Source organism: Peromyscus maniculatus, chromosome 9 (genome assembly GCF_049852395.1).
Source record: "Peromyscus maniculatus bairdii isolate BWxNUB_F1_BW_parent chromosome 9, HU_Pman_BW_mat_3.1, whole genome shotgun sequence".
Taxonomy (NCBI): Eukaryota; Metazoa; Chordata; class Mammalia; order Rodentia; family Cricetidae; genus Peromyscus; species Peromyscus maniculatus.
Window position 1 is genome coordinate 7,108,155 of NC_134860.1, and position 15,701 is coordinate 7,123,855.

At 44.6% G+C, this 15,701-nt stretch overlaps 1 protein-coding gene across 6 annotated transcripts in view; it reads left to right on the top strand.

The window, feature by feature from the left end:
- The window catches only part of Btd (biotinidase), a 32,717-nt gene that overhangs the window by 4,456 nt on the left and 12,560 nt on the right, over positions 1 to 15,701 (top strand). Inside the window, exon 1 of one of the 6 annotated variants that reach the window (XM_042284421.2) lies at positions 12,873 to 13,018. The exons of 4 other annotated variants lie outside the window; for them this stretch is intronic. In XM_042284421.2, the coding sequence (XP_042140355.1) occupies positions 12,957 to 13,018 (62 nt within the window). In that variant the 5' untranslated portion in view covers positions 12,873 to 12,956. Of the gene's footprint in view, positions 1 to 12,872; positions 13,019 to 13,428; positions 13,463 to 15,701 lie in introns of those variants that run through there. One more of the 6 variants, XM_015989585.3, reaches the window with a different exon arrangement.

Consider the following 15,701-nt stretch of genomic DNA (forward strand, 5'->3'; position numbering starts at 1 on the left):
TTCTTGGGGCTTATCAGCAACTCATTGTTCTTACAGTTAATATTTATGACATATTCCAGATACATGAAAGGATCAGAACTTACTACATACCCATAAACCAGCTTCTAGCTTAGTAAATATGCAGTGGGCTTCCTGTACCCCACTCCCCCAGGGCATCTCCTTTCCCATCCCATAGAGAGAGCCATGACTTTGAACTTAATGTTTATAGGACCTTCATTATCCATTCTTAAAGGTGTCTTGATCCGTTTTCTGCTGTTGTAAAAGTGTATATGAGACTAGGCATTATTTATTTGTTCTGAGGTGCTGGGGAGGCAATTGCTCTACGTCTATCCCTGTCCTTTCCCCTGCTCTTTATTTTGAGGCGGGCCTGTGAGTTGCTTAGCCTGGCCTTGAACTCACTCTGTAGCCCAGGCAGGTCTTGAACTGGTGAGCCTTTTGCTTTAGCTTCCCAAGCAGCCGGGGATTATGGAGTCTGCATTACCAACCCTGGCCACTGTTAAGTACTGTATAAAGACACTTATTTTTGCCCATTGTTCTAGCAGCTCTGAAGTGTAAGAGCCCATGGCTAGCATTCATTTTTGGTGAGGATTATTTATCTTTTTCTTACTGGTTTATAGGTATCTTTTATATGTCCTGAATGCAAATTATTTGTCTTTTAACTTTGCTTACAGTTGCTTTTTTTTTTTTTTAATTTTTGAGAAAAAATTTTCCTACTTGACCCAGATTGGTCTCACACTAGAGATCTGCCTGTAGTTCCCTTTGAGATACTGATTTTTATAATTATCTGTAACAACTGTTTTCCTTTAAGTTTTATTGTTTGTATCTCGTTTTATAAATGGTGCCTAATTTGAAATCATTAGGCCTTTTTCTGTATCAAAAAGTTTGTTTTCTCTTTTGTATTGGTTTGATTTTCTTTGGCCTTGTTTGGGTTTGCTGTGTAGCCTAAGTGGGCTTTGAACTTGGTATCCTTCTGCCTTAGCTTCCGGAGTGCTGGGACCGCTGATGTGTACCAACATGCCAAGCTCATTCTTCATACTTAAGTCTCTAGTCTACCAGGTGACCTGGACCAGCAAGTGGTTCTTCAGTGACAGGGTCCTGAGGGGGAGAGAAAACCAGCAACACCAGCAACAGCCCCAGAAGCTCTGGGATCAGGAGATCTCAGATAAGCCGACGGCTTGTGCCAAGCAAGTTTATTAAGAAGTGCAGCCTCTTGTATACATTTTACAGGGGGAACATGGGACAGAGTCAGCAGACAGTGATCATACTGTGGGACGGTGTCAGCAGGAAGCTGATCAGGCAATGTTGAACGAAGAGGACACATGGCATCTCAAGTGTGTAGACAGAGAGAGCACATGACAGCTTTGGGACTGATAACCCCAGTCTCTTCAGGGGAAAAGCCAGGTTCCCAGGAACTAAAACCTTAACTCCTTCTAGGCCCTTGATCTAGCCCCAGACGAGATCCTGCCAAGTCTGCCTCTGGGCAAGGACACAGAGCTGGTGTTGTCTGTTGTTTCATGGGGCCTCTGAGAAAGCCTTGGATTGGCCTGGCTCACAACAGATCAGGGGATACACATGGGGAGGGTGGAACCTGGATTTGTCGTTTCTATATAATCTCTTTATCAGTTAGGTTTGCTTGGATATCTATCCACCCCAAATTTAGTGGTGAAAAGAACTACCATCTATTTCATCTATCTGTGAACCCTGGTTTAGCTGGGCTCATTCATGATTCTGTGGTCATTTACCTGTCACCTGGATTGTTCTTATACTGACAGTTGACAAACAGGGTTGTCTGTCTGGGCATCTGGCATATCTACCTCTGAAACTCATTTCTCATTCGATACCTGGTTTCTTCATAGCTGTGGAATGGAACAATACCCATTGTATAAGCCTTTGCATGTTTGGTAATGTCCCATTCAACACAAGTTACTTAGCTGAACTTAGACTAGACTGAGTTAAATTACATTATGAGGAAATAGAGCGGGAACTAATTGATTGGTTTTTGCAACAGTCAATTTACCATAGTAGTTGTTGAGGCACCCTTTGTAACAATTCATTCTTATTCCAATGTTACGTTATGTCTCTTTAGATACACGTCAAGTTTCATATATGTATTACTTTTCTGTTGCTATGATAAAATACCATGACTAAAAGTAACTTCAAAAAGAAAGAGTGTATTTATTTTTGGTTTATAGTTCCAGAGGGATAGAGTCCATCATGGCAGGATGGCAGGAACAGAAAGCTGGCTGATCACATTTTCATCCACATAGGAAGGGGTGGTGGGGAGAGGGGGGGGAGGGAGGCGGAGAAGGGGAAAGAGAGAGAGAGGGAGAAGGAGAGGAGGGAGGGAGAGAGAGAGAGGGATTCTCATGTGCAAGAAGTGGCATGAGGCTATAGCCCTTAAAATGACCCCCAGTGACATACTTTATCTGGAAAGACTCCACCTCCTAAAGGTACCATAACCTTCCCAAACAGTGCCATTGGCAAGGAATCAAGTGAGCAAATACATGAGCCTATGGGATACATTTCTAGTTGAAGCCATTACATATATATGTTATGTGTATATATATATATATATATATATATATATATATATATATATATATATATATATATACACACACACATATATTTGGTCTATTTCCACCGTATATACCAAATAAAACTTCCTATGATTTTCCTCTTCTAACACCTATGTCATACTATTTTACTCGTCTATTTTGACAACGTCTTTATAGTTTTTGTTTGTTTTGTTAAGACAAGGTTTCTCTATGTAGTTAGGTTGGCCTGGAACTTGTTATGTAGCCCAGACTGGCCTTGAACTTACAATCCTCCTGCCTTAGCCCAGGTGTTGAGATTACAGATCTGAGCCACCACACCAGGCTTCTGCCTTATTCGTGTGTGTGTGTGTGTGTGTGTGTGTGTGTGTGTGTGTGTGTGTGTGTTTTGTATGTACATATTTGTGTGGAGTGTGCAGTTACGTGTTGAGGTAGATGTTGAATGTCTTTTTCCATTGTTCTCCACCTTATTTTTGAGACACAGTCTTTCCCTTAACCTGGAGCTCATCAGTATAGCTAGACTGGCTGGTTCCAGGGAGCCTCTTTTTCTCCCCAGTGTTGGGGTTACAACCATACACCACTGCTCCCCACATTCATGTAAGTGCTGGAGATCTGAACTGTTACGTGCATGGCAGGCACTTTAAGGCCAAGCCATCTCCTGAGAGCATCTTCTCTATCTAAGGAAATAAAGACGAAAGAGTCTATAGACTGAAAGACACTTGAAAGATCTATTTTTTTTTTCAAATGGGCAATAGTAAATTAATGTACAATGGTAATTTATTTTTATCTTATGTGCATTGGCATTTGCCTGCATGTATGTCTGTGTGAGACTGTCATATCCCCTGGAACTGGAGTTACGGACAGCCATGAGCTGCCTGCCATGTGGGTGCAGGGAATTGAACCCAGGTCTCCTGGAAGAACAACCAGTGCTCTTAACTACTGAGCCATTTCTCCAGCCCCAACTGATAGGTTTTTTTGGTATCTCAATATTAGGTTTCTCTGTCAATGTAATAAGCCAGATCAAGCTGAATTAAAAAGATCAGGTTTAATGAGCCAAGTACTCTCAGGTGACCTTTCTAACCCCCCAGAGGTGAGGCATGGGAGTGGGAAGAGGAGAAATCACATGACATGTCCAGAAACTGGGGGCTTAAATAACCTGTAGGTGTGGTCTTGAGTTTCTGGGGAGGACCATGGACTTTTGATGGTCTTTCTGCGAGGGGCGGGGTTTGGAATGGGAAGGAGTAGGGTGGAGGCAAGGCAGAGTTTCCAGCCAGACACCAACAAAGCTGTTAGAAAGAAAAAAGATGTGGTGGTTCTAAAAGTGTTATGATTACAGGAGCAATTATGGGTAAGGTTGGCTGATTTAACAAAAAAACAAAACAAAACCTGGCCACCTAGACACATAGTTAAATTTAGCTTTAGATTCTCAGTGGAATAAAGATACTCTTAACACTTTTTGTGTGAAATTCAGATCTAACTGGATTTCCTATGTTTGACAAAAACCATGATTTTATTCAAGATGGTAAAGTAGTTTACATTATCCAGCCTTTCTCGTAGCTTGAAGAGATTGCCAGGCAGGGCTTTGGGGGAAAGTTGATGGAACTGGCAAGTACCTCCTACTTCTGCACCACATGGTGTCTAGAGTCAGAGCTGTCACCTTGCCACCACAAGGTAACCCTGCAGTTGGAAGACACATGCAGGACAGTGAGGCAGAAAGAGAAGGATCTGGGACCTAGTGAAATCTCTGAGTCCTTCCTCATGGGAAAAAAGTTCTATATCCTGTGTAAGCAGAAGTTTCTGTCCTCAAGCCGCTCTCAAGTAACCACACAGAGGCTTAATATTAGTTATAAATGATCAGTCAATAGCTCAGGCTTGTTACTAGCCAACTCTTACATTTTCAACTATCCCGTATTTTTATCTACACTTTGCCATGTGTGAAAGGTAAATGGTGCTGGTGGTGGCACTGGTTACCACGTGGAAAGGTCATAGTCACAACAGAACCCAGTGGTACTTTTAGAGCTTTATTAGGAGGGAAAGGGAAAGAGGGGAGAGCCAGGCCTGGCGGGGGAGGGAAGCGGGGAGCAGAACAGAGGGAGAACACATACAGAGAGTGGGGGGTCCCTGTCCGGCTTTTTAAGGTGAGTACATAGTTGCCAGCACCCCTGATGATGTAAGACACAAGACCCCCCTCCCCAGCTGCGCATGTACAGGATCCTAACAATGTGCCTTGGTACCTTTCCTCAGTATAGCATGTCCATCTTGCTTCTCTCTGAGTCTGCTCTCTATTCCTGACTCCACCCTTCTTCTTCCCAGCATTCTCAGTTTGGCTCTTCCACCTAACCTTATCCTGTTCAGCTATTGGCTAGTTAACTTCTTTATCAAACCAATCACAGCAATTCACACAGTGTAAAGGAATATTCTACCATCCCAGGATGCTTCCAGTAGCATTGAGATGCTTTGCTCCTCTATAGAATTCCTCCAAAAACCATCTGAACCTATTCTGCATTTCAAGAAATCCACAGGAGTCTGCTTAAAGGGTAAAAGGGACGAAAGAAAACTCACTAAAACAGAATAGAAGAATCGTTGCAGGGTCCTGGAAGGCTGAGGTACTGTCCCACACTATCCTGAGTCAGTCTGCCATCCAAGCCCACGAGGGAGAGAAGAGCCCAGTGTACTGTCTCAGGTCCTTAAGGGTAGCCCCCAAGCCACGTCCCAGGGAAGGTACTTCAAGGTCATAGGTAGGTATACCAGATATTCATTACAATTCTGAGATTGGAAGATGAAGCTTGGGTGTGTGTGTGGGGGGGGGGACAGGGCGGGGGAAGGCTCTGACTGTGTAGGTATAGCCCAGGCTGCTATGGAACTCACTATGTAGCAGCTCATGTTGACCCAGAACTCACAGTAATTGTCCTGCCTCAACCTACCAAGTGCAGGGGACATTTTCTAGAAGATTCTTCATTTTAGCTAAAGTTTTTCATTATTTTCATGTTTCTGTACTCACGATTTTGACTTTATTATTGATTATTTTTACATTTCTCATTTTTCTCCCTAATTAGTTCAACTGATAATGTTGTATTTCTTTTTCTTTTTAGCACAGAACTTTCTTCTCTTGGTTTCCATTTTCTCACTTAATTCCACATTGATTGCCTGCTGTCTGCTTCCGTTAGCACCACACTGCTCCTTCCCTCACTCTCGGACTGTTGGCCGCTTTTCTTGGTTCGAGAAAAGTTTACAGCATCTGCATGCTGTTCTGTAAACAGACTCCTTGTGTTTATTTCCTATCTGAGGCCCTTGCCATAAGTTTTCCATTTACTTCCTGCTCAGCACAACTTTGGCTTCAACACGTTTTCCATTTCAAGAAAGGCTGATGAAACTGATGAGACAAACACTCCCAAATGCATGCATTTTCAAACTTGTTATTAGTTACTTTTAAATTTCAACCAGATCTTGACATCTTGTAGCGATTCTAAGTCATATTTTCTTTTTCAGAAATGATCCTGTAGGCTTTTGCTAGCCCTAATGTTATTGTGATGAAGTGTGAGAACAGCCTGAATTTTTGCCCTTAAAAGTGCCTTCTGCAGGGCTGGAGAGATGACTCAGTGGTTAAGAGCACTGGCTGCTCTTGCAGAGGACCTGGGTTTGATTCTCAGCACCCACATTGTAGCTCATGACTTCTTGTAACTCCAATTCCAGGGGATCTGATGTCCTTTACTGGCACTGCACACATGTGCTACATTTGCATGCAGGCAGGCAAAACACCCATACTCATATGATTAAATAAATAAATCTTTGTAAAAAACTGTCTTTATCCAGGCATGGTGGTGCAAGCCCTTGGGAGGCTGAGGGAGCATGAGTTTGAGGCCAACCTGGACTACATAGAGAGACCTTGTCTCATGAAACAAAACAAACAAAAATGCCTTTTGATTTGGCCTCCAAGTGATTTTTTTGTCTTTGGTATGAAGAAAGGCGTTCTCTTCCTTTCTTGAGTTTTGCTGTCTCTTTGGTCATTGGAATCTGCTTGTGTCCCTAGAGAACATTCTTCAATTATAGCCTTAAATATTTTTTCTGATCTATTATGCAGTGCCTATTGTATTAAAATTCTCTTAGCACCCACTTAACATCTTAAAATAAGACTCATTTACTAGCTGAAAGTTTCTGTGGGTCGGAGTCTGAGCCAGGCTTGGGTTCTCTCTGGATCTCGCTCTCCAGGCCGCAGGGACAGTGTCAGCCAGAGTTCAAACTCCCCTGGTTGTTGAAGAACGACTTGACAGTACAGGGAGGTCCCTGAGGTTGTGCCCACCACACAAGTCCTTTGTTGTCCTGGATCGCCTATTACGGATCATTTTCTCTAGACTCCTTTTTAGGTCTTTATTCCCATTCCTATTGCTCACTTTTTAAATCCTTGAACATTTCTATCGTTTACTTTATTTACAGCATCATCTGGTTCCTTTGACTATTTCCATATTTGCCGTAATTGTGGGGGTGGGGTGGGGTGGGCACAAGACTTGAGGGCAGAGGTAGACATTAGGAGTATCAGGTGCCTTCCTCAATTGCTGTCCAGAATCTCTCATTGAACCTGGAGCTTGCAGATTCAGCTGGACTGTCTGGACAGGAAGCACCTGGAATCGGCCTGCCTCCACCCCTCAATACTGACCTTACAGCTGCACATCAACATACTTGGCTCTTATGTGGTGCTGGGATCTGAACTCGGGTCCCCACGCTTGCCAACAGACACTTTACCCTCAGGGCTGTTTCTGCAGCCTTATTCTTTCCCCTGCTACTTCTTTTCTAATCCCTGTCAGGTGACATTTCATTTCCTTCCCCTTCCTCTGCATCCCCCTTCCCCAGCCTTCCCTTGCTCGGTCTCTTCTTTCCCTCCTCCCTGCTCCTCTTCCTTTTAATGCGTTAGTCTCTTGTTTCGTTTGTGCTGGTTTTTATATATAAAATAAGCAGTTGTTACTTTGTTTTCATTCATAACAGAATGTTTCGTTACAATTTTTATGTGCTTGTGGTAATTTTCTGGTGAGTAATCTTCAGTTTCTTACAGGATTTTTCAAAATATCTTCGGCTTTTTGTTTACTCGTTTTGGAGTGAGTGAATCCTTGCAGCACTATTTGGGTTTATTCGTAGGCGTTTATGTGGGAGGTAAACAAGGCTATGTGTTGATAATTACCTTCTCTCAGCACTTTGAAGATATCTCATTTCTTTCTCTGATATTGAAAAGTCTACTATTGTTCAGATTACCATAAAAAAACACTGTATCTTTTTTTTTTTCAAATTAAAATTATGATGTGGGGTGGGGGAGTGCATGCCAGGTGTGTGTGTGGAGGTCTGAGAACAGTTCCCTAAGGTTGGCTCTCTTCCACCTTTAGTTGGGATTTGTGGCATGAACTCAGGCTGCTGCAGCTTCCTCCATCAAGCTATCCAAGTAACTATGTCTTTAAAGGCCATGTTTTCCCATGATTGCTTCTGCGTCCCTTTCTTTTTCAAGACAGAGTTTCTTAGTTTAGTCTTCCACCTGCCTTTGCCTCCCAAGTACTGGGATTAAAGGTGTGCGCTGCTGCTGCCGCCACCGCCGCCGCCCAACCCCGCATTCCCTTCTTAAGCTCTTCAGAGATCCACGATCCACAGTTTCATAATACCGTGTCTTGCTGTAGGGCTCTTCTTCCTTATCCTGAATTGATTATTTGTTCGTTTCATTATTGGACTTGAGGTTATTATTCCGTCTTGCTGTAGGGCTCTTCTTCCTTATCCTGAATTGATTATTTGTTCGTTTCATTATTGGACTTGAGACTATTATTACGTTCTGTAATTACTCCTTAGGAACAGTGTGGGACATCATATGGACTTTCCCTGTCTTCTACCCGCTTTCTGTCATTTTTGTGCTATGTATGCTTTTTGTTTAATTTAAAGATTTTTTTTTTTTAAATTTTATGTGTAGAGGTGTTTTGTCTGAGTATGTCTGCATGCAGTGCCCAAGGTGGTCGGAAGAGGGCATCAGATCCTTTATAACTGGAGTTACATATGATTGCCAGCAGTCATGTGGGTGCTGGGAACCAAACCCAGGTCCCCTTCAAAAGCAACAGGGCTCTTAACCACTGAGCATCTCTCCAGCCCTCTATGCTATGTTTTAAGCATCATTTGTTGCTCGATCCAATGTCCATATCTTGAAAACCTCTCCATCTGACTTTATTTATTAGTACCTCATTCTTTGATCCACTTTAGGATCCTCTGGGTACTTTTCAGTTTTCATCAATGCATTTGACAATTTTCACTTGGGTTACAATCATCTGAATTTGTTGGGAGTCTCATTTTGCTGTGTTCTTTTGACCATCTGGAGTTATTTCTTTGTGTGTTTTATAATTTTGGACATTTTGTTGACTCTAATTGGGATGTCCTGTGTGATCTGGGTCAAGAGTTCCTGTAGAGGGAATGTGGACTGGCATTTCCAGGCATCTCAGGACTGTGAACATCTTCAGCACTTTGTACTCTTTTATCTTGTTACTGGGGTTGTATATGCTGTAAAAACTTGAATTCCAAACTGAATGTAAACAAAAGCTTTGGTTATAACATCTCTAGAGTGTGGTATTCACAGCCTAACTTTGCCATGGCAGATGGGCGGACTGCCAAGAGACCAAAGACAACACCCAGACACAAGGCTTATTGAAACTTATTAACAAGGGGAGTGCAGTGATGATGGAGGCCCAGAGCACTTATCCCCTCCACAGTACTTCCTCTCCACCCTGCTTTCTTAGGAAGGGGGTTGTAGAGGACATGGCTAAGCATGGGTCTGTCTCATTAGCTGACTTTGTTTCCTGTGTGATCAGCATCCCAGGGGCAAGCTGCCTTCAGAGGATGTGTAGGAAAATAAGTTCTCTCTACTTCTCACAGATAATAGCACTGGTCTTTCAGTTCCCAGTGTCCCTGTGGAGGGTGGGGGAACAGTGTTCTTCTAGAAAGCACTTACCAGGGCATTCTGGTCTCGCCCCTCCCTCATTGTCTCTTTTTACTTGAAGAATCCCTTGGGATCAGAAATGGGTTAATTCTCAGGGATCATACTGGGGGATGCTTGCCCCTTCTCTGGGGATGGTGGGGTAGAGTGCTGATGGTGTTTTATTTTCGTTCTCAGAGCAGAAGATGAGATATACGGTCCATATATACAGATCCAGCAGGCAGGTGTGTGTGTGTGTGTGTGTGTGTGTGTGTGTGTGTGTGTGTGTGTGTTCCATCTTTTTTAAAAATGTGTTTAATTTATGTATATGGTACTCTATCTGCATGTATACCTGAACGTCAGAAGAGGGCATCAGATCCCACTATAGATGGCTGTGAGCCACCACGTGGGTGCTGGAATTGAACTCAGGACCTTTGGAAGATCAGCTAGTGCTCTTAACTGCTGAGCCATCGCCCCAGCCCTCTGTCTTTTCAGTGAGGGAATAATTCTTCTTAATCAGATGCACAGATCTCACCACAACCCTAAGGTTTTTTTCTTAGACTGTCTCTGACAATTAAAAACTAAACTTCTTAGATACTAAGGTTGAGAAATGTCCTTTACCATTCTAGTTTCCAATCTCTAACTTATATTATATTTAAAAGACTTTAAAGAAAATCTTTAGGTTCATAGTAAAATGGAACAGAAAGTACAGAGTTACCCTGTACCCACTGTCCTGATTCTTGTACAACCCGAATCATTGTCAACATCCTGGACCAGAGTGTGGAAATTTGGTACAGTTGGTGAACTTGCATTGACCTATCATCATCATCCAAAGCTTGCAGTTTACATTAGGATCTACTCTGCCCATGGTTTTTGCAGACCCTCTTTTGGTAAAGACACAGCGGTTAGAGATACTCATTCACCCTAGAGGAAAGGAGGAGGCCATGGAAATCCAGCAGTCCAGCAGACCTGGGCTCAGCTCTCAGCCTGCCTGGCTCCAGGCACACATAGCAGTGAGTGAGGCTGCTCCTAAGGCTGAGCAGTTTCCCATCCATGAGTTCGGGACTGCCAATCTCCACCATAATCCTCGTGCCAGGGCTCACTTGTCACCGGAAGGCGGGGGCCACTGGCCACTGCACGGGCTCTCAGCTGTCAAATGTTCAGCCCTCCTTTTCCAGCTGTGCAGTAGATACTTTTCTGTCGCTGTAATAAAAATACTACAACCACTTACAGGAGAGTTGATTTTGGCTTGCTGTTCTAAAGATTTAGAGTCCATAATAGTGGGGACAGCACGGAAGCAGGCATCTGGAGCAGGAAGCTGAGCGGACCAGTCTCCAGCTGCAGACAAGGCAGAGTCAGCAATAAGGAGGTATTGCTAGACTATGAGCTCTCGAAGCTCCATCCCTCAGTGACATACTTGCTGCATCCCGGTTGCACCACCTCTCCAAACAGCGACACCAACTGGGCACCAAGTGTGCCAGTACTTGAGCCAAGGGGGTGTGTTTCTCATTCAAATCTTTCCACCCTGGCTGGCTCCCATTGCCATTTCCCCTCCGACTCTGCGGTGGACGCCTCCGGGCGCCCTGGTTGTTCTTGTCTCCAGGACCCACCGTGGTGCTGTTTCAAGCACTCGAACCCCTCAAGCTGGAACCTGGCTACAGCGTTCTGAGTCCCCGGGAAACACCGCCAGGGACTTCTCCAGTGCTGGCCTGTCACAGCAGGCAAAGCTTGCCCAGGATTTAGGGCTGGGGGAACAGAGGGTTTCTTCTGTGGCTCTGGGACACCAGGGTTGCCAGGCTTCTTTGTGCCCCTTCCTCCCTTAGGGAGCCAGAGCGGGAGCTGAGGCTCGCTGCTTCTCTCTGCAGCGGCGCTGTTTCTCCATCCCAGCAAGATTCCCTCCGGCTCCTTCTTGATTCCCAGGGTTCTCCTTCCCTCCTTGGCGTGTTCTTCTTCCCTGGAATGGTCTTACCTGGCCCTTCAGAGCTGCAGCCTCCGACCTGCAGAGCTGCTCAGAGGAAAGGCTGACCTGTGGGTTCACCCGGAAGCGCCTGCTGTGTCTGCTAAGCCGCCCTGACCTGGCTCTAGTGTCTGGTAGTCAGTAGGCAGTCTCAGTCATAGCTTTGAACCCTGCCCTGCCCCTTCCTCTCCTTGTGTGGGGCATCCCATTGTGTGTTTACATCCTGGTAATCTGCCCAGAGTCCGCGTGCCAGTGTTCTCTTTTTGAGGTTTGTCTGTGGTGGTTGTTCATTTGTTTGTTTGAGAGACAGTCTTGCTGTATTTCGGTGTTTGCCTCAGACAATCCCCCCCTTTCTTGGTTTCCTGGGTCCTTTTGTTTGAAGTTTCTATTTGCCAGATAAGGGTAAGAAATTCTCTTATCAGCCGGGCGGTGGTGGCGCACGCCTTTAATCCCAGCACTTGGGAGGCAGAGGCAGGTGGATCTCTGTGAGTTCGAGGCCAGCCTAGTCTATAGAGTGAGTTCCAGGAAAGGGGCAAAGCTACACAGGAAACCCTGTCTCAAAAAAAAAAAAAAAAAAAGAAAGAAATTCTCTTCTCAGCCTCTGTTCTACTAAGGAGCAGCTAAGGGATTCTTCGTTTCTGTTACAGTGTTTTTGTTTGTTTGTTTGTTTGTTTTATTTCAGCACTTTTTTTTTTATACCTTCCCTCTTTTGCTTGTCTGGAAGAACCCATCTGTTCTTCTGTATTGTCAGTTTTTTCCCAGCTGAGTCCTCAGCATAGCGTTGTAGTTATTATAAGTACTATTCTGATACTGGCTGTCTTTTCAAGCTTTGGTTTTGACTTTTTAGTATCCTTGTAAATTTTTGTTAAGAGGGCTGGAGAGATGGCTCAGAGGTTAAGAGCACTGGCTGCTCTTCCAGAGGTCTTGAGTTCAATTCCCAGCAACCATATGGTGGCTCACAACCATCTATAATGAGATCTGGTGCCCTCTTCTGGCATGCAGACAGAACACTGTATACATAAGTAAATCTTTAAAAGAAAATTTTGTTGTTGTTGTTGAGAGATGACATTATGTTCTGGTAAAGCAAGCAGCTGCAGTAGCCAGGCATTTAGTAATGAGGTAGTGTTGCGGGGAGCCCACCAGAGAAGACCACTTAGACACAGTCTGTCTGCAATTGAAAGCCTTTATTCTAGCTGGCTGGGACTACACTCAGGTATTTGGGACCCAATAGTTAGAGGAAGGGGTTTTTAAAGGCAAAAACCACATCTTGGTATCTCTCTGGGCAGCTGCAGGGGGAGGTTTTGTGCCTGCAAGCAGTTTAACAGACGATAAGATAAGCGGTCAGTGGAGGGGAGGTTTCCAGAAGCAGGCAGTTTAACAGAAGCTTGCATAAGTTAGCTGGGGCATCTCGACCTTGGGTTCCTAGAATAGAGTTGGGTAATTTTCCACAGGGCTTACCAACAAGGAGATTAAGTCCCAGTTAAGTCTAAAAGGGCCTCCGCAAGAATACAAGATGGGGACCTCTGCACTGTTTGTCCTGTCACAGCTCCAAGAGAGGCGCCCTGGAGCTGACAGGTACGTCTTGGACTGTCGGTATCCCTGTACTTTTGACCTTGGACTCAGAACTCTCCATCAGGTGAGGTGGAATGGCCAGAAGGATCTAATGGAAAGCATTTCCCCCTCCCACGAGGCAGCTGGAGAGAGCTAGAGTTAGATTTCTCTTCCTCTGGGTCAGTTAGGTTCAGATAAAACCTCCCAAGGTTAAGCTTTATCAAGCAGTTTCTTAACAGGGTGGGCCTGCGGAAGACTGGTGACTTCCCCTGACCCTGCTAGAAGTGGGAGGCGGGCTTTTCTCTAATCTCATTGTGAAAATCGCTACAACTCCTAGAGGCACGCTCAGATTGGTCCCTGGGCCTGTCCATCTTAGCCTCTCCCATGGTGAGTGCAGTCCTCAATTACCAGTTAGGTTTCCTGCCAGGTTCCGGGGGCCAAGGAACTGCTGCTCCTGCTTCTCCCCTGGTAAGTGTGGTTCTCTGTATTCGCCCATGTGTTAACTACAACCGGGGCAGTGGTCTGCTCCAGGGCTTCAATTCTCTGCCATATCTGAGGAGAGACCCTGAACCCCAGTTTGTTATTAGGATAAAGCCTCAGTATCTGTGCTTCCTATAAGCCAAACTAGAAATTTGAACTCTTTGCTAATTTTTAATAGTTTTGATTTATTAGAAAAATAATATAACACTTAAGAAAACTTACGAAAGGAAGGAAGGAAGGAAGAAAGGAAGGAAGGGAGGAAGATTAGGGTCTCTCTATGTAGACCAGGCTGGCTTCAAAACTGTGGTGATCTAAGGCTGGGCGGTGGTGGCGCACGCCTTTAATCCCAGCACTTGGGAGGCAGAGCCAGGTGGATCTCTGTGAGTTCGAGGCCAGCCTGGGCTACCAAGTGAGTTCCAGGAAAAGGCGCAAAGCTACACAGAGAAACCCTGTCTCGAAAAACCAAAAAAAAAAAACAAAAAAAAAAAAAACAAAACAAAACTGTGGTGATCCACCTGCCTCTGCCTCCCCAGTGCTAGGATTAAAAGTATGCCCCACTGTGCCCAGCTAAGAAAACATTTTAAGTAAGAAAACATTTTAAGCAATTCCAGCATAGGAGGCAGAGGCAGGAGGATCACTGCCAGTTCAAAGCCAGCCAGCCCCATCTCCATAGTGAGACCCTGTCTCAGAACAAAGCAAAACCACAGAACACGGTAAGTAATGAAATAACGCGCATGCTTTCCCTCATCTGTCATCTTCTGTGGCTTGTGTTGACATACACACATACTTTACCCAGCAGCTATCACGGTTGCTAGAACAATTTCCCATTACAGCACATATTAAGCATATTTCATTATCAAGGTTCTTCTTAATTATGTTTTAAACTTCTGCTCAATACTCCGGGTGGCTGATATGCATTGATTTCCATGATTTCTTCCCTGCTGTATATTGATCTGCTCACCACTTTCCTGTTGGACTCGATTCCCAGGATCAGCCACGTCAGTGAATTGAACACTAGGCACTCACTCTATCTACACCAGATGCTTTATTCTCAACTCCTAGATGAAGGAATGAAAGCTTGGTTTTTTAACCTTCTTCTATTCCAAGGATCAGAGCTGATTTTTAAACTCCTGTGTATTGAAACTTGAAAGCCTGTTTTGTTGACTTCCATGTTCTGTTATCACTCACTCCAACACACTCATCCTTCATTTGAATGACTCCCTGAGATAAAGCAAACTGTGACTCAGAATACAACTTTTCAGATTTGTTTATGCCAGTTAGATATCACTCCTATCACTTTACTTGCTTGCCTTACTTTTTTCCTAAACTCAAAGTCTGGGAAGGTACCAGTTTGAGTTTTTGTTTTCTAGGGAAGTTTTCCATATGCCTGTGAGTCACTTTCTTGTTAAAGGCTGTTCTCCGTTGTCTAAGTGCTGCCTTTGTGTATATGGTCTGCACGTGGATTTCCTCAGTCTGTTCTTTGGTCATTTTAGCTGCTTCAGCTCTTAGACAGCTGTCCCAAATACCTGATGCCCAGGAGTAGTCTGTCCACACATGTCACAGGATGTTTGAGCTTACTTCCAAACTGTTATTTACTCACCGCAGGTTCCTTATTCCATCAACCTTTCCTCCAGTTTTTGAATGAGGCATACAAAGACTGTGTGAGCTTTGACATGTGTGAAATCCTGGCTATGGCTTTAGCCCCTTTCTAGATAAAGGGCAACCTCTCTCCAACCAAGGATCTAGAATGTCTGCCTCTGCTTTGCAGTTAATGCTGAGCAGGGTAGAACCTACAGCTTCCGTGGAAGGGACTGAAACCTCCTTCCCAGCACCCTCAGCATGCCCCCCGGTCTGGAGGACTCGGCCCCTCAAGCTTGGTGAAGCTGCAGGATTTGGGAGACCTGCCCAAATGCCTGTCCTGCTAAGAATCTGGAAAGCATAGGACAGTGGGACTTGTAATGGATCAGGATGGACCTAATACTACAGAAAAAGAAGCTACCCACAAAATTCCTGATTTAACCAGATCAGACCAGACAGAAATGCTCAGGGCCTCTCAGGCAGAAGTGCAGATGTGGATCACTCCTTCACACCTCTGGGTTGGTGGTGGTGAGAAAATTTGTTGAGCAGATAAATAGGCTGGGGGAAGGGGCTGTCATTTTTATCATGTTCTGTCCTCTATCTGAACACCACTGGCTCTCTCAGTGTGGTGTGCCTGAGTCCCTCGATG